Source organism: Dipodomys spectabilis, unplaced genomic scaffold, assembly GCF_019054845.1.
Source record: "Dipodomys spectabilis isolate Male_0828 unplaced genomic scaffold, ASM1905484v1 ptg000492l, whole genome shotgun sequence".
NCBI lineage: Eukaryota > Metazoa > Chordata > Mammalia > Rodentia > Heteromyidae > Dipodomys > Dipodomys spectabilis.
Genome location: NW_024871169.1, coordinates 998920 through 1016509, shown reverse-complemented (window position 1 = coordinate 1016509; position 17590 = coordinate 998920). Strand labels below are relative to the sequence as shown.

Sequence of the window (17590 nt, the reverse complement as noted above, 5' to 3'; positions counted from 1 at the left end):
CTTGGGTTGGAAGACCTGGAAAGAGTAAGTAAAAGGAAGCAGTCAAGCTTTGTGGATGTGATCCACAGAAAAGAATTTATTGAATGAAGCTCAGTGGTGGTAGAGATTTAGTTAGCACACACAGAGGCCCTGGGTTCAATCCCCAGTACCACCACAAGAAAAAGAAAAAAAAAGGAAAGAAAGAAGGAAAACTGCCAGGGCCGTGGAGAGCAAAGCTTCAATCCTGCTGTTTGGTTCGGGAGGCCTCAGCATTGGCCCGGAGCACAGCCCCTGGGGATGGGTATGGACGCTGCTGGAAGAGGGGCCCAGCTGCTGTTGTATCAGCTCCTGTCTTGGCCTCGTTCCGCTTGGGGAGTCCTGTTGACCATGTACCCCTGGGGATGACAGAGTGGGGAGGGGCAGGAAGAAGGGTGAGTTGAACACACACAGACATCCTTCCCCCACCCCAACTGACCTAGAATGAAAAATGGAGGAAGGAGAGACTAGGAAGATGGTGTGCACAGTTGCCATGGGAATCATGAGGTTGTCATCTTACCGGGGTGCATCTGAATACGAGCTGGGGTCCATAGGGTCTAACTCTTCATCCTTTCGGCTGGTCACTATAGAAGTAAATGGCTACATAAGTTCACTCAAGACACAAAAGGCTCCTGATCAGTGTGCCCCTCATCCCAGGAAGAAATGGAGCCCACACTTCTATGAATAGCTTTCTGTAGGAGCCCAGTTCCAGGAACAGCCCAGGAGGGGCTTCCTTATACAAGTACATCCTGACACCTTGCTTGCCTTAACCTGAGTCCCTGTCTCTTCTCTTACCCTTTTTGTTTTTGGGGTAGGGAGCCAGCTCCTCCCGTCGATGGTGACGACGTTCTTTGCCCTCTTCCCGGTCTGCTTTGTCATACCCACGGTCCCGTTCCCGTTCCCGTTCCCTGTCCCGCTCTCTTTCTCTCTCCACTTTGTCATAGTTACGCTCTCGCTCTCTATCAGATTTCTCATGGTTCCGCTCTGACTTCTCCACTCTGTCTGGTTTCTCATGATTCCTATCCGGCTTCTCATGGTTCCTATCCGGCTTTTCATGGTTCCGGTCCACCTTCTCTTCAGCATCTAGGGGGACATAGAAGTTCTGAAGTAGCTGGGCACCGATGGGTAGCTCATACCTGTAATCCATTCTAGCTACTCAGGAGGTTTGAGATCTGTGGATCACAGTTCAAAGCCAGCCTGGGCAGGAAAGTCTGAGACTCATCTCCAATGAAACACACAAGAAAAAAGCCAGAAGTGGAGCTGGGGAAAGCACCAAGGTGTGTATGTGTGTGCCAGTCCTGGGGCTTGAACTCAGGGCCTGGGTACTGTCCCTGAGCTTCTCTTTGCTCAAGGCTAGCACTCTGCCACTTGAACCACAGCACCATTTCTGGCCTTTTCTGTTTATGTGGTACAGAGGAATCGAACCCCAGGCTGTATGCATGCTAGACAAGCACTCTACCACTGAGCCACATTCCCAGCCACACACACTTTTAAGTAACCTCCTCCCACCCATCCCCAGCAGCCCATGCTTTCAAAAACCTCAATTGCTTAGGGCTGAGCCTGCCTGGTTTCATCTGCCCCTTGCTCCTCCACTCATTTCGTGGCCCCTCTCTGAGAACTACTAGAATTGCCCAAAATCACCCAAAGTGTTATCTGCCAACTCACCTGCATTATTATTCTTAGGCTTCTTGACAGATTTGGTAACGATGGAGTTGGGGTCATGGGGAGAGAGCCAAGATACAAGGTCTGTGTCTGCATTCCAATAGTAAGGGAGCCCACTGTGGGGCATGGGAAGGAAAGAATATTAGCACAGATGTCCTTCCATTGGATCAACCATTGTGTCCCCGTCTGTACCTTAGATCGCTTCCTCTCTGTCACCCATATACCCCACAGCCAGAGACAACAAAGGGAAAGGGCAATATCAGAAGTCAGCTGTCCCCCTTCAGGAACCTAGGCTCACCAAGAAGGGTCGAACACCTTGTACCAACTTGGTGGCAGACTTTCTAATCGGGTGGCCTCATAGTCCACAGGATCATCGTCGTAGTCCTCTGCAATGATCTCTTCCTCGGGCTCTGGCAGAACAAGGAGGCAAACAATTCAGGACTAGTAGTACTCATCCTAGAGTTGGAGCCTGGAGAGAGATATCTATAGACACTTCTGTCTCCACAAGCCGCATGTAGAAGATACAAGTGTATGTATATATACTATGTGTATATGTATGCATACACATAGTTACACATACAAACGTGTGTATGCTAGGAAATGTATTTCTCACATTCCAAATTCATCTACTTTAGGATACTGACCAGAAAATTTACCTAGATCTTTTGTTTCTAGGCTAAGGTAGTAAGTTCATACAGTTACATAAACCTATCTGGTTTCAGAACTGATAAGGATTCATCAAAAACATTTACCTAGCCAGCTGTTAGTGGCTCATGCCTGTAATTGTAATCCTAGTTACTTGAGAGGCTGAGATCTGAGGATCCACATTCAAAGCCAGCCTGGACAGCTTCACTTCTGGCTTTTTTTTTTTTTTGCAGTCATGGGGCCTAAACTCTGGGCCTGGGTGCTGTCCCTCAGCTCTTCAGCTCAAGGCTAGTGCTCTATCAATTGAGCCACAGCGCCACTTCTGGCCTTTTCTGCTTATGTGGTGCTGAGGAATCAAACCCAGGGCCTCAGGCTGGAAAGGTGGCTCAGTAGTAGAGTGCTTGCCTTGCATGCATGAGGCCCTGGGTTCAATTCCTCAGCACCACATAAGCCAAAAAAGCCAGAAGTGGGGCTGTGGCTCAAGTGGTAGAGCACTAGCCTTGAGCTGAAGAGCTGAGGGACAGTGCTCAGGCCCAGAGTTCAAGCCCCACGACCCATACACAAAAAAAAAGTCTCATGGACTTTTGGCCTGGACTAAGTACTATGAAGCCACTTCTTTGGATTGAGTCATTATTTAAGATTTTTTTTTGTCTCTTTGTTTTGCCAGTCCGGGGATCTGAACTAAGGGCCTAGGCACTGTCCCTGAAATTTTGCTCAAGGCTAGCACTCTACCACTTGAGCTATAGTGCCACTTCCGGCTTTTTCTGTTTATGTGGTACTAAGGAATTGAACCCAGGGCTTCAAGCATGCTAGGCAAGCACTCTACCACTAAGCCACATTCCCAGCCCAGGTTTGTGGGTTTTTTTTTCATTAGTGGGGTTTGAGGTCTTACCACTATGCAGATGCTCTACCACTTGAACCATGCCCCTAACTTTTTGCTTTGGTTATTTTTTTGAAAAGGGGCTCACATTTATGTCCCAAATGACCTGGACCATAATCCTCCAATGTCCACTTTCTGAATAAGCTGGGATTACTGACATGAATCATTGTGTTCAGCTTTATTCATGGGTTGAACTCATCATCAGATATCAGTATTGCTAAGGATGAAGTATCTATCCTTCAACCACTCACCATACAATACAGTTTACAATACAGTCCAAATGGAAGTGGAGATGTGGCTCAAGTGGTAGATAGCAGGAAGTCATATTAACAATGAGATGTCAGCCAGGCCATGCTAGTGTCAAGTGTCAGTATCACCAAAAAAGTGCCTGTCAAAACTGGCATGTCGGGGTTGGAGGTATGGTTCAGGTCGAAAAGGGCCAGCTAATGAGTGAGAGGAAATGTCAGATACAAAGCTCGAGTCCTGGTTTGGGGGAAGGGGGGGACTAGCATGTGGTAGACTCATCTGTTCTTAGCTTCTCACCCGGTTCCAGATGTTTGAGGATGCCTCTCTTGGCTAATCGAGTCTGCAACGCAACAGGCAACGGCATAGCTGACAAACCTGGAGGTGACAGGACAGATTGACAAACAGCTCAGATGAAGATTCTAATCTGAATCTGGAGTCACGCACCTTCTAGTAGCAAGTATTCACCTGTTCGCCATTTACCGAACTACATTAGTAGCTAGCAGGGTGAACAGAACGAAGCTACGCAGAAGAGAGACTGCAGGAACAGCGACACTTACCACAGCTCACTAGGCCGGACACTCGGAAGTCAGTTCCTCAACCAGGCCCAAGCTCCAAGCTCCTCCCACCGCCGAAGAAACTACACGCAGCAACCTCCCCCAAAGCAAAAATGGGTTCACCCAACGTCTCCTAAATACTGCCGGACGGGAAGAACTAAGACGCTAGAATGGGGGAGGGAGGAATGTAGCAAAATCTCTACCTGCAAAAAGAAAGGGAAAAAAAAGAATGCACTTACCCGTGCGTTATCAATGCCGTAGGTGCGGATAGCTGAAAGTTATCAGGTCTCTTGCCCTCAAAATTAGCAATTCCAACGGATTTTCTCCCCTCGCAGCACAAAATGAGCTTTACACTCCACAGCCAGGAGGTAACTGGGCGACATCAGGGCTGCAACGAACGTATGACGCTAACCTGTACAGCCAATAAGAGTGAACCTTTGGCCTTACGCGTAGCAAAGTGACCCAATCGTTCCCCTGGAAGAATGGAACGTTCGCGCGCTCGGGTGCGTTTACTGTAGAGGCGTGGTTCCCTTGAGTGTCCCGACTTGCCCGCCAGATACCAGCGCCATGGAGGAGTACGCTCGGGAGCCTTGGTACGACTTTGGGCATAGGCATCGGGACTGTTGCCGTGGTCCAGGCCGGCTATGTGAGGCGGGAGGGGGAGGATTCCACCCCAGAATATCGTAATCCCAGGATTTGGGAGATCTAAGACCTCAACTACCTTCCGTTCCTGACCTAGCTCCTCCTACTCGGATTTTGTTAAAACGCGATTTGTTGTACGTGGGAGAAGGTGTGAGGTACGACGAACCTACCTCAGGTTCTTTACGTCTCCTGATTTCGTTATTTCCTGATCCCTCTTAACGCAGACAGCACGCCGGTGAAATTAATCACAGCGTTGTGGGGTGACATGGATCTTAAAACCCTCGGGGGTACCTAGGATGGGTTTTTCTCTGGTCGTTTTCTTGTGAATTCCAGGCAGATAGGGCTAGATGATCTTGTCGTGATCTTGAATTCTCCTCATGGTCTTCTTCGTTTTCCCCCCAGTTTTATATTTAAAGTGGGGTAAAGATTTAAAAGGCTTGAAAGGTTTAAAGAGGCTTGTGGACATGCTCAGGGTTGTACAAGGGAGTGCCACTCTCTCCTGCTTTGAATGACAGTCACTAACTAGCTAGTGAACCCTGAACACAAGCCAACTCTGGATGTAATCAATTCATTGAATTTTTGGTAGTAAGAAAACAATCGGCTGATACATGGGTTGGAATCAAGAGTAATATCCACCATCATCCCCTTTTACCCCATTTATACCTTTACAATCTTTTTGTGTGTAGGAGAGACCAAGTCTCACAATGTTTCCAAGGCTAGCCTTGAACTGAAACCCTTCTGTGGGATTACAGGGAGTGTACTACTACAACTGGCTTTCCTTTCTTGCTTTTATAAGAGAACTAAGATTGTTATTTTGAAGCATTTCGTCCCACTTAGGAAGTTCCCATTCAGATGATTGTTTCTCTCAGTTGGAAAGAATCTTGGTGACAGGGCTTAGCTGGGAAAGGTCTCACATTAACCCTATGCTTCCTTTCTGATTGTATGCAGCCCATGGAGGATTGTGGATGACTGCGGAGGAGCCTTCACTATGGGTGTCATTGGTGGTGGAGTCTTCCAGGCAGTCAAGGGCTTTCGTAATGCCCCTGTTGTGAGTCTGAGCCTTCCCCTCTGGTGGTGTGGGAATCAATAGCCTTGACACTAAAAACTGCTTTGGAAACTGCTTGGAGCTGCCCTTCAACGTGAACTTAACTCATTCTGATGCCTGTGTGCCAGGCCTGGCCCTTGGATCTGGGGTTTGGGGAAACTCAATAGTAGAACACGTGGTTAGTACATAAAGCCCTGGGTTCCATCCCCAGCACCAGGAAACAAAAACAAACAAAAAAACAGGCAGTACCAAATCCTAAATGTATATACAAAGTCAGATTTTTTTTTTACCTAGAGTTAGAGTCTGGGTAAGAAACCTAGACACAGAAAAATTATTGAGGGCTGAGAAGGTGGCTCAGTGGTAGCGTGCTTGCCTTGCCTGCCTGAGGCCCTGGGTTCGATTCCTCAGCACCACATAAGCAGAAAAAGCTGGAAGTGGCGCTGTGGCTCAAGTGGTAGAGCGCTAGCCTTGAGCTGAAGAGCTGAGGGATAGCACCCAGGCCCAGAGTTCAGTCCCCACGACCAGACCCCCCCCCCCCAAAAAAAAAGAAAAATGATTGAAGTTTAATTAACCAGAAGAGGAGAGCCTCAAAATGAAGTAAATCCTTTCCATTTAACACAATGAATCTGCTTCTTTCTCTGACCATCCTTCCAGAAGATTTCACTAAATGTCCTAACATTTATTTAGCTTATTTTGTATAAATAATTTATTTGTGTGTGTGTGCATCAGCAGTGGGGCTTGAACTCAGCACCTAAATGCTATCTCGGCCATTTTGCTCAAGGCTGGTACTCTACAACTTGAGCCACATCTTTACTTCTGGCTGTTTGAGTGGTTAATTGGAGATAAGAGTTTCATGGACTTTTCTGGCCAGGTTGGCTTTGAACCTCCATCTTCAGATCTCAGACTCCTGAATAGCTAGGATTACAGGCATGAGCCCACCTTACTTAAGGGCGTTTTGAGACAAAAATCTCCCTATAAAACCTATGCTAGTCTTAGTGCTGAGTTTAGAGCTATGTGCCACCACGCCTAGCTTCTGCAATTTTTTTTTTTTGGTCGGTCGTGGGGCTTGAACTCTAAGCCTAAGCGCTGTCCCTCAGCTCTTCAGCTCAAGGCTAGCTCTCTACCACTTGAGCCACAGCGCCACTTCCGGTTTTCTGGTGGTTTAAGAGTTTCACGGACTTTCCTGCCTGGGCTGGCTTTGAACTGCGATTCTCAGATCTCAGCCTCCTGAGTAGCTAGGATTATAGGCGTGAGCCACCGGCGCCCGGTGCTTCTGCAATTTTTGTATCTAGCTTTGTCCCTCAACTCTTAGAATTCTCCTTTTTTTTTCTTTTTTATGTGCTACTACTGGGGCTTCAACTCAAGGCCTGGGCACTCTCTCTTAGCTTTTTCACTCAAAGCTGGCTCTGTACCACTTGCAGAATTTTGTTAGTTAATTAAAGGTAAGAGTCTCATGGAGGTTTGAGAATGTGGCTGAGTGGTAGAGTGCTTGCCTAGCATGCTGAAGCCCTGGGTTTGATTCTTCAGTACCACATATAAAGAAAAGGCTGGAAGTGGCACTGTGACTCAAGTGGTAGAGTGCTAGCCTTGAGCAAAAGAAGCTCAGGAACAGTGTCCAGGCCCTGAGTTCAACCCTCAGGACTGGGCAAAAAAAGTTTCATGGATTTTTTCTGCCCTGGCTGGCTTTTAACCTCAGTCCTCAGATCTCAGATCTCAGCTTGCTGTGTAGTTAGGATTACAGATGTGAGCCACCAGCACCAGACAGAATCCTCCTTTCTGGGGCTGGGAATATGGCTTAGTGGTAGAATGCTTGCCTAGCATGCATGACGCCCTGGGTTTGATTCCTCAGTACCACATAAATAGAAAAAGCCAGAAGTGATGCTGTGGCTCAATTAGTAGAGCGCTAGCCCTGAGTACAGAGAGGCTCAGGGACAGAGCCCAGGCCCTGAGTTCAAACTCCAGGACTGGCAAAAAAAATTCTCCTTCCTGGATCTTTGTCCATGTTTCTTAGGTCTTAGCACATTGCACTCCTTGTTCATTTATTTGTGTGTGTGTGTATGAGAGAGAGAGAGAGAGATAGGAACCAAACCATGGCCTCCAGCATCAATGCCACAGAACTACAGTCCCAACACTCCATATGCCTCTTCCTTAATGAGGCCTTTCCAGAATCCCTGTCCTTCTATTCCTGTTTTGTTTGTTTCTTGCTGGAACCTAGAGCCTTATACACTAAGCAGACTTTCTATCACTGAGATGCACTTTCGCAGCACCTCTTCCTTTTTATATTGCTGTTGGTACTGAAGTGTGACCTTAGGACTTTACGTTTGCTAGGCAGGTGCTCTACCACTTGAGCTATGACCCAGCCCTGATTTTTTTGCAAACTTTCTTGCCCTGGCCTCTGGATGATCTCAGCTTCCTAAGCAGTTTAGGATTACAGGTATAAGCCACCTGCCCCCAGTTCTCCATCCCTCTCTTAAAAACTTAGAACCCTTCAAGCCCCACGACTGACAAAAGAAAAAAAGCTTAGAACCCTCTGTACAACACTTTAATAATAATAACAATAAAAAATATTTAGAAGCCTGCCCTATCTACTTGTTTGCTTGCTTTTCCCCAGGGAATTCAACAACGGTTCAGAGGCAGTGTCAATGCTGTGAGGATTCGAGCCCCCCAGATTGGAGGTGAGGTGCTTGGGGAAACATAGGATATGTGATGTCAACTTTCAGGGTGATCTCTGTGTACATACTTATGCCAGTCCTGGAGCTTAAACTTAGGGCATGGGTGCACTGTCTCTGAGCTGCTTTTGCTCAAGGCTACTGCTCTACCACTTGAGCCTCAGCTCCACTCTGTCTTTTTTGGTAGTTTTATGGAGATAAGAATCTCAGACTTGGGCTGGGAAGGTGGCTCAGTGGTAGAGTGCTTGCCTTGCATGCCTGAGGCCCTGGGTTCGATTCCTCAGCACCACATAAGCAAAAAGAAAAAAGCCGGAAGTGGCGCTGTGGCTCAAGTGGTAGAGCGCTAGCCTTGAGCTGAAGAGCTGAGGGACAGAGTTCAGGCCCCACGACTGGACCCAAAAAAAAAAAAATAATCTCAGACTTGTAGCTGGGTACCAGTGGCTCATGCTAGTAATCCTAGCTACTCAGGAGGCTGAGATCTGAGGATCATGGTTCAAAGCCAGCCAGAGCAGGAAAGTCCATGAGATTCTTATTTCCAATAAACCACTCAAAACCAGAAGTGGCACTGTCCCTCAAGTGGTAGAGTGTTAGCCTTAAGCTGAAGAGTGAGCTGAGGGACAGCACCCAGACCCAGAGTTCAAGCCCAATGACCAACAACAACAACAACGAAAAAGGAAACTCAGACTTTCCTGCCTGGGCTCTCTTCAAACTGTCACCATTACTTGGTGTTTTTGCTCAAAGTTGATGCTCTATCTTTGAGCCACAGCTCCACTTCCAGTTTGTTTGTTTGTTTTTTGTTGGACGTGGGGCTTGAACTCTGGGCCTGGGCATTGTCCCTCAGCTCTTCAGCTCAAGGCAAGCACTCTACCACTGAGCCACAGTGCCACTTCCGGTTTTCTAGTGGTTTACTGGAAATAAGAGTCTCACAGACTTTTCTGCCCAGGCTGGCTTTGAACCGCTATCTTCCTGAGTAGCATGAGCCACCAACGGCCCAGCTCACTTCTAGTTTTAAATCTCAATCTTCAGATTTCAGATTCCAAGTAGCTAGGATTACAGGTGTGGGCCTTCAGTGCTCAGCTTTCAGCAGTTTAATTTGAGGGGATAAAGAATGTGGATTCTCAGCTGAAAGCCAGCAACTCACTTCTATAATCATAGCTATTCATGAGGCTAAGATGTGAGGATCAAGATTCCAAGCCAGCCTAGGCAGGAAAGTTTCTTATCTCCAATTAACCACCAAAGAGCCACAAGTTGTGATGTGAGTCAAGTAGTAGGGCACTGGCCTTGAGCAAAAAAGCTCAGAGGACAGTGCCCAGGCCCTGAGTTGAAGCACACATGGGCACGCGCACACACACACACACGTGAATTCTAGAGTTTAAATCCAGGCCATGTCTTATCACTGCTGGATGATCTTGGGTTAGTAGCGTGTCTTTTCTTTTCTTTTTTTTTAAATCAATTGTGGGGCTTGAACTAAAGGCCTGGGTTCTGTCCCTGTACCTCTTTCCTTTATGCTCAAGGCTAGTGCTCTACCACGTGAGCTACAGCACCACTTCTGGTTTTAGAGTGGTTAAAGCACGTCTTTTCTAAACCTCATCTGATTATCTGATTAATCACTTTATCAATAGCTTTTTACAAGTAGTTTTATAATTTACTAAAAGTACATAGAACTTAAATTTTCTGGTAGCTATGTTCAGCCGTGTGTGTGTGTGTGTGTGTGTGTGTGTGTGCTATGTTCAGCCGTGTGTGTGTGTGTGTGTGTGTGTGTGTGTGTGTGTGTGTGTGTGTGTGGTGTGGTGTGTTGGTCCTGGAGCTTCAACTCAAGGCCTGGGCTGGCTCCAAACCATGTTCCTCAGATCTCAGCCTCCTGAGTAGCTAGAATTACCAGTATGAGCCGCCAGCATCAAGCCAGCCCTTTAATAATATTAACTGATTTAATTTTTTATTTTTATTTTTTTGTCGGTTGTGGGGTTTGAACTCTGGGCCTGGGCTCTGTCCCTCAGCTCTTCGGCTCAAGGTTAGCATTCTACTACTTGAGCCACAGTGCCACTTCCAGGTTTTTCTGCTTATGTGGTGCTGAGGAATCAAACCCAGGGCTTCATGCATGCAAGGCAAGCACTCTACAACTGAGCCACCTTCCCAGCCCACTGATTTAAATTTTCATAAGTCAGGGCTGGGAATGTAGCTTGCCATGCATGAAGCCCTGGGTTCAATTCCTCAGTACCACATCAACAGAAAAAGCCAGAAGTAGTGCTGTGACTCAAGTGGCAGCACTAGCCTTGAACAAAAGAACTCAGGGACAGTGCCTGGGCCTTGAGTTCAAGCCCCAGGATTGGCAAAAAAAATTTTTTTCAGATAACATGGAGTATCTGAAATAGATCGTAGAACACAGTAAACACAGTGTGTGTGTACATGTGTCAGTGCTCTGGCTTGAATTCAAGACCTGGGAGCTATCAGTGAGGTTTTTTTGATCAACTAGTGCTCTGCCACTTGAGCTATAGCTCCACTTCCAGCTTTTTGCTGGATAATTAGAGATAAGAGTCTCACAGACTTCCTGCCCAGGCTAGCCTCATGAGAAGCTAGGATAACAGGCATGAGCCACTAGTGCTGGGTTTTAACATTTTAAATACAACTTATCTAAACTTATCTAAACTGCTTGTGAGCACAAGTTTTTCCAGTTTCAGAATTTTTCATATTTTTGGGGCTGGGAAGGTGGCTCAGCGGTAGAGCGCTTGCCTTGCATGCCTGAGGTCCTGGGTTCGATTCCTCAGCACCACATAAGCAAAAAAAAGAAAAAAGCCGGAAGTGGTGCTGTGGCTCAAGTGGTGGAGCGCTAGCCTTGAGCTGAAGAGCTGAGGAACAGCCCAGAGTTCAAGCACCATGGCCGACCAAAAAAATAAATAAATAAATAAATGAAATATCTATATATGTAAAATGAATTTAACCCCTGTCTTTTTTTTTTTTTTTTTTTGGGTCCGGTCGTGGGGCCTGAACTCTGGGCCTGGGCGCTGACCTCAGCTCTTCAGCTCAAGGCTAGCGCTCTACCACTTGAGCCACAGCACCACTTATGGCTTTTTCTGTTTACATAACACTGAGGAATGAAACCAAGGGCTTCATGCATGTTAGGCAAACACTCTACCAGTAAGCCACATTCTCACCTCAGATCTCAGCCTCCTGAGTAGCTGAAATTATTGGTGTGAGCCACCAGAGCCCACCCAAAGGTAATATTCTATAATATAAATCTCTTTTTCCTTTTTTTCTTTTTTTTTTTTTTTTTGCATAATGCAGGGGAGATTTATCTGAAGGCCTTGAGTTAATTAGAAGATGTGGGGGTCTTGGGGCTGAGGGTATAGCTGAGTGGTAGTTTGCTTGGCTAGCATGCACAAAGCCCTGAGTTCAATTCTTTTTTCTTTTTCTTTTTTTTTGGGGGGGGGGGGGAGGGGTCCGGTTGTGGGGCCTGAGCTCTGGGCCTAAGCACTGTCCCTCAGCTCTTCAGCTCAAGGCTAGTGCTCTACCACTTGAGCCACAGTGCCACTTCTGGCTTTTTTCTTTTTTTGCTTATGTGGTACTGAGGAATCGAACCCAGGGCCTCATGCATGCAAGGCAAGCGCTCTACCACTGAGCCACCTTCCCAGCCCCCCTAAGTTCAATTCTTGTTATCACCACTCTCCCCACCAAAACAACAACAAAAATGGAGAAATGTGTCCTTCTATGTTGCCCAGGCAGATCTCTTAACTTTTTTTCTTGGTGCTGGTCCTGGGGCTCAAACTCAGGACCTTTGCATTGTCCCCTAAGGTCCTTTTTTTCTCAAGGCTAGAGCTCTACCACTTAAGCCTCAGCTCCACGTATGGCATTTCTGGTAGTTTAGTAGAGATGTGTCTTACAGACTTTCCTGCTCCATCTGGCTTTGATCCAAGATTCTCAGATCTCAGCCTCCTGAGTAGTTAGGATTGCTGGCATGAGCCACTGCTACCTGACTGATCTCTAACTCTTGAGCTCAAGTAATTTTTACCTTAGTTTCCAAAGTAACTGGGACCACAGACACATGTGCTTGCTCTTGACTTATTTTATTTTATTTATTTTTTTGTCGGTCATGGGACTTGAATGGGCTTGGGCGCTATCCCTCAGCTCCTCAGCTCAAGGTGAGTGCTCTACTGCTTGAACCACAGTGCCACCTGGTTTTCTAGTAGTTTATTGGAGATAAGAGTCTCATGGACTTTCCTGCCCGGGCTGGCTTTGAACCCTGATCCTCAGATCTCAGCCTCCTGAGTAGCTAGGATTACAGGCGTGAGCCACTGGCACCTGGCTGCACTTGACTAATTTTATACAGTATGTTCAGTTCATCTGTATTTTGGCTGTGTCACCTCACATGAAATCTGCTGTGGAATTTTCTATTTGTGTCAAATAGAAAATTTTAGACTTGGGAACAGTTTGATTTCTAGGCCAGGGTTGTTTAACATATATTACGTACTGGCTTTCCTGATCCATTTTGTTTTGTTTGCCAGTCCTGGGCACTGTCCCTGAGCTTCTTTTTCTCAAAGCTAACACTCTACCACTTGAGCCACAGTGCCATTTCCAGCTTTTTCTGTTTAAGTTGTACTGAGGAATCAAACCCAGGGCTTCATGCATTCTAGGCAAGCACTTTAGCACTAAACCACATTCCTAACCCTGAAATCAACACCAGAATTCCAACTCTGTGGTGATTAAAAGATGGATATTGTAGCCGGGTGCTGGTGGCTCACACCTGTAATCCTAGCTACTCAGGAGGCTGAGATCTGAGGATCAGGATTCAAAGCCAGCCCGAGCAGGAAAGTCCGTGTGACTCTTTATCTCCAATAAACCACCAGAAAACCGGAAGTGGTGCTGTGGCTCAAGCAGAGTGCTGGCCTTGAGCTGAAGAGTGCAGGGATAGTGCACAAGCCCAGAGTTCAAGCCCCACGACCAAAAATAAATAAAAGATGAAAATTGTGCCAGGTGCCAATTGCTCATATCTATAATCCTGGCTACTCAGGAGGCTGAGATCTGAGGATCACAGTTCAAAGCCAGTCTGGGCAGGAAAATGTGAGACTCTTATCTCCAATTAACCACCAAAGCGCATGAAGTAGAGTTGTAGCTCGAGTGGTAGAGTGCCAGCCTTGAGCAAAAAAATCTTAGGGACAGCACCTAGGCCCCAAGTTCAATCAAGCCCCAGGACCAGCACAAAACAAAGCCATTTAAAAGATGGATCTACTTATAACCATTTTTCAGTTCCATATAAAGGTAAAGAGGGCGGTGCACCCATGACTCATGCCTGTATGCACTCAGGAAGCTAAGATCTGAGGATTGAGATTTGAAGCCAGCCTATGCAAGAAAGTCTGTGAGAGTTATCTCCAATTAACCATCAAACAAAACTGGAGATGGAGCTGTGGCTCAAGGGGTAAAGTGGTAGCCAGAAAGCTCAGGGACAGTGCCTAGGCCCTGAGTTCAAGCCCCAGGATTGGCACATGCACACACACACACAAAAGATGAAGAGAATTTTTTATTTTGCTGGTCCTGGAGCTTGAACTCAGGGCCTGGGCACTGTCCTTGGGCCACTTTGTGCTCAAGGCTATTGTTCTACCACTTGAGTCAAAGTGCCTCTTCTGGCTTTTTCTGTTTATGTGGTAATGGGGAATCTAAGCCAGGGCTTCATGCATGTTAGGCAAACACTACTACTAAGTCACCTTCCCAGCCCATATGAAGAGAATTTTGATAACTATTACTTGATGGGACAGAGTATTTCCTGGGAGTTTGCTATCTGCCCTTTTTTCCCTTCCTGCCTTCCTTTCTTTTCTTTTTTTCTTTTTTTGTCCATCATGGGGCTTGAACTCGACCTGGCACTGTCCCTCAGCTCTTCAGCTCAAGTCTAGTGCTCTACCACTTGAGCCACTTCCGGTTTTCTGAGTGGTTTATTGGGGCCTAGGTGCTGTCCCTGAGCTTTTGTTGCTCAAGGCTAGAACTCTACCACTCGAGCCACAACTCTACTTCATGCCTTTTGGTGGTTAATTGGAGATAAGAGTCTCACAGAGCAGGGCGCCGGTGGCTCATGCCTGTAATCCTAGCTACTCAGGAGGCTGAGATCTGGGGATCTCGGTTCAAAGCCAGCCCAGGCAGGAAAGTTTGTGAGACTCTTATCTCCAATAAACCGCTAGAAAACCGGAAGTGGTGCCGGGGCTCAAGCGGTAGAGAGCTCGCCTTGAGCTGAAGAGCACAAAGACAGTGCCCAAGCCCAGAGTTCAAGCCCAACAACCGACCAAAAAAAAAAAAAAGAGTCTCACAGACTTTTCCTGCCCAGGCTGACTTTGAACCAAGATCCTCAGATCTCAGCCTATTGAGTAGCTAGGATTATAGGCGTGAGCCACCAACACCGGGCTCTTTCTTTTCTCTTTCCTTTCCCTTTTCCTTTTCCCTTTCCTTTTCCTTCCTCCCTCTCTCCCTTCCTCCCTCCCTCCCTCCCTCCTTCCCTTCCTTCCTTTCTTTTCTTTTCTTTCTCTTTCCTTCGTTCTTATGTGCCTGTGTTCAGGGACTTTTTTTGTTTTTGGTCAGTCATGGGCCTGAACTCTGGGCCTGGGCGCTGTCCCTCAGCTCTTCAGCTCAAGGCGAGCGCTCTACCACTTGAGTCACAGCGCCACTTCTGGCTTTCTTCTGCTTATGTGGTGCTGAGGAATCAAACCCAGGGTTTCATGTGTGCAAGGCAAGCGCTCTACCACTGAGCCACCTCCCCAGCCCATGGGACTTTTTTGTTGTTAGTCATGGGACTTGAGCTCAGGGCCTGGGCACAGTCCCTCATCTGTTCAACTCAAGGCTAGCACTCTACCACTTGAGCTACCGTGCCACTTCTGGTTAGAGATGAGTCTCACGGACTTTCCTGCTCAGGCTGGCTTTGAACTGCTATCCTCAGATCTCAGCCTCCTGAGTAGCTAGGATTACAAGCGTGAGCCACTAGTGCCCAACTGTTATCTGCCTCTTTGTCTCCATTCTTCTCCCCTTTCTTTTCTTTTCCTTTTATTTTCTTTTTTCCCATCCTGGGGCTTGATCTCAGGCCTTGCATTCTTGCTAGATTTTTTTGTTCACTTAAGGCTAGCACTCTCCCACTTGAGCTACATATAGCTCCACTTCTGGCTTTTTGGTGGTTAATTGGAAGTAAGAGTCTCATGGACTTGCCTGCTTCCAGCTGGCTGCCATCCACAAATCTCAGCCTCCTGAGTAGCTAGGATTGCAGGTGTGAGCCACCAGCGCCCTGCCCCTCTCCTTTTCTTTATTTGTTGCTGGGGATGGGTTGCAGGGTCTTGTGCAGTTGAAGCGTGCCCTGTATACCAAACTCCCTTTTCTTCCCCATTCTTGCACAGAGCCTTCAGGCCTTTGAAGTCTCCATCCCCTGAGATATGAATTCTTGGGATGTCTGGAAAATACTGACGAGACCTCTGCCCCTCTACAGGTAGTTTTGCAGTGTGGGGAGGCCTATTCTCCACCATTGATTGTGGCTTGGTACGACTTCGGGGCAAAGAGGATCCCTGGAACTCCATCACCAGTGGTGCCTTGACTGGGGCTGTGCTGGCTGCTCGCAGTGAGTGTTTTTGGCTCCTGGCCCCAGTCCCTTCCCTCTGTTCTGCCTGCCCTCACCTCTGTCTCTCTCCACCTCCAGGTGGCCCATTGGCCATGGTGGGCTCAGCCATGATGGGGGGCATCCTGTTGGCTCTCATTGAGGGTGTGGGCATCCTCCTCACACGCTATACAGCACAGCAGTTCCGCAATGGTAAGGATCTGTGTAACAACGGGTAGAGAAAGGTGGGAATAGCCCTACCAGCCTCCTTCCATGTAACTTACTTCATTATCTTTTTCCTCCCTCTCTAGCACCTCCATTCTTCGAAGACCCCAGTCAACTAGGTCCAAAGGATGGTAGTAGCCCAGCTCCTGGCTATCCTGGCTACCAACAATTCCACTGAGGAACCCACTGCCTGCCACCTTGGGAGCTGCTCCTCCCTCCCCAGTCATCTACCTCCAAGGGAGGGCTGGCTCCCACTTAGCCCTGGAACCTGTCAGAGAGGAGGGCCTATACTAACACCCTTATCCCAGGGTGGGAGTGGTACACCCCAGCTGCCCTAACAAATGGGTCCCTTTTTCTCTCAGGGCACCCCAGCCCCATACTCATAAAAAGCCCTTACCCCAGCTCCTTTGTGTGGCACCCTAATAAGTATTTAAAGCCAGTTTGGAAATGCTTGTGTATGCATTCCTTCGAATACCCCTGAGACTCTGATCTCAGGACAGGAGGCAAAGCCCTTGCCAAGGACTTGAGTCCCACAGGAGTGGCTCTAGTCATAACTTGGCAGAGGGAATGAGCAGGGAGGGGAAGAAGGAGCATGAAGATGTGAATTACAGTCAGGTGTGCTGGTGGCTCCTATAATCCTAGTACTCAGAAAGCTGAGACCTAGTACTCAGAAAGCTGGAAGCCAGCCTGGGCAAAAGAGTCCGTGTGACTTCTATCTCTAAATAAAAAAGCCAGAAGTTAGCCTTGAGCCAAAGAAGCTCAGGGACAGTGTCGGGGTCCAGAGTTCAAGCTTCAGGGCTAGTACCAAAACAAAACAAAAGATGTGAATTAGACACATGAAAACACAAGAACAGGCTTGAAGATGTATGAGAATACAAGGATTTGTGGATGGATCTGTACACTGCTTCCCTCATGCCATACATACAGCCCAATACCCTTGCTGCCTCCTCTATAAAAAACCATGGATAAGGCTGAAGAATTGATTTCATAAGAAACCCTCTTCTGAACACCAGTTACCTCATTTACATAAAGAATCCTCATCATGTGACCTCAACTTTGTCCCTGGGCTGAAAGTAGAGATTGGGCAGACCTGGCTTCCTCAAAGTACCCTGTAACAGTCTCCTGGTCCATCACAGTTTTGTGTTGTTTGTGGGTCATGGGGCCTGAACTCTGGGCCTAGGTGCTGTCCCTCAGCTCTTCAGCTCAAGGCTAGCACTGTACCACTTTAGCCACAGTGCCACTTCCAGTTTTCTTGTAGTTAATTGGAGATAAGAGTTTCATGGACTTTCCTGCCCAAGCTGGCTTTGAACTGTGATCCTCAGATCTCAGCCTCCTGAGTAGTTAGGATTACAAGCATTAGCCACTAGCACCCAGCTTGTTTGTTTGTTTTGCCAATCCTGGGGCTTGAACTCAGGGCCTGGGCACTGTCCCTGAGCCACAGTGCCACTTCTG

At 47.4% G+C, this 17590-nt stretch overlaps 2 protein-coding genes across 3 annotated transcripts; one reads left to right on the top strand and one right to left on the bottom strand.

Annotated features, from left to right (window-relative positions):
- Positions 1–42: 42 nt before the first annotated feature.
- Positions 43–4362, bottom strand: Pqbp1 (polyglutamine binding protein 1). Of its 2 annotated transcripts, none has more exons than XM_042669193.1 (7): positions 4242–4362; positions 3746–3823; positions 1976–2087; positions 1681–1793; positions 811–1098; positions 536–599; positions 43–374 (listed from the first exon to the last, which is right to left on the bottom strand). In XM_042669193.1, the coding sequence occupies exons 2-7, from the start codon at positions 3810–3812 to the stop codon at positions 218–220; spliced, it is 801 nt and encodes a 266-aa protein (XP_042525127.1). In that variant the 5' UTR covers positions 3813–3823; positions 4242–4362; the 3' UTR covers positions 43–217. The 2 variants fall into 2 exon arrangements, with proteins under 2 accessions (XP_042525127.1, XP_042525128.1); XM_042669194.1 differs by lacking the exon at positions 4242–4362 and adding an exon at positions 4006–4101.
- Positions 4363–4477: 115 nt separating this feature from the next.
- Positions 4478–16590, top strand: Timm17b (translocase of inner mitochondrial membrane 17B). The gene is made up of 6 exons (XM_042669195.1): positions 4478–4595; positions 5593–5692; positions 8301–8364; positions 15809–15937; positions 16016–16126; positions 16225–16590. Exons 1-6 carry the CDS (start codon positions 4570–4572, stop codon positions 16314–16316), a joined length of 522 nt encoding a protein of 173 aa, XP_042525129.1. The 5' UTR covers positions 4478–4569; the 3' UTR covers positions 16317–16590.
- The last annotated feature ends 1000 nt before the right edge of the window (positions 16591–17590 follow it).

Coding starts and splice junctions, on each gene's coding strand:
- Pqbp1 (XM_042669193.1), bottom strand. CDS start 3,812: ATGCCGTTGCCTGTTGCGTTGCAGACTCGATTAGCCAAGAGAGGCATC. Junction 1,794..1,975: donor AAGGTGTTCGACCCTTCTTG/GTGAGCCTAGGT, acceptor CATGCCCCACAG/TGGGCTCCCTTACTATTGGA. Junction 600..810: donor CTACCCCAAAAACAAAAAGG/GTAAGAGAAGAG, acceptor TTACTTCTATAG/TGACCAGCCGAAAGGATGAA.
- Timm17b (XM_042669195.1), top strand. CDS start 4,570: ATGGAGGAGTACGCTCGGGAGCCTTG. Junction 4,596..5,592: donor GAGTACGCTCGGGAGCCTTG/GTACGACTTTGG, acceptor GATTGTATGCAG/CCCATGGAGGATTGTGGATG. Junction 15,938..16,015: donor GGCTGTGCTGGCTGCTCGCA/GTGAGTGTTTTT, acceptor CTCCACCTCCAG/GTGGCCCATTGGCCATGGTG.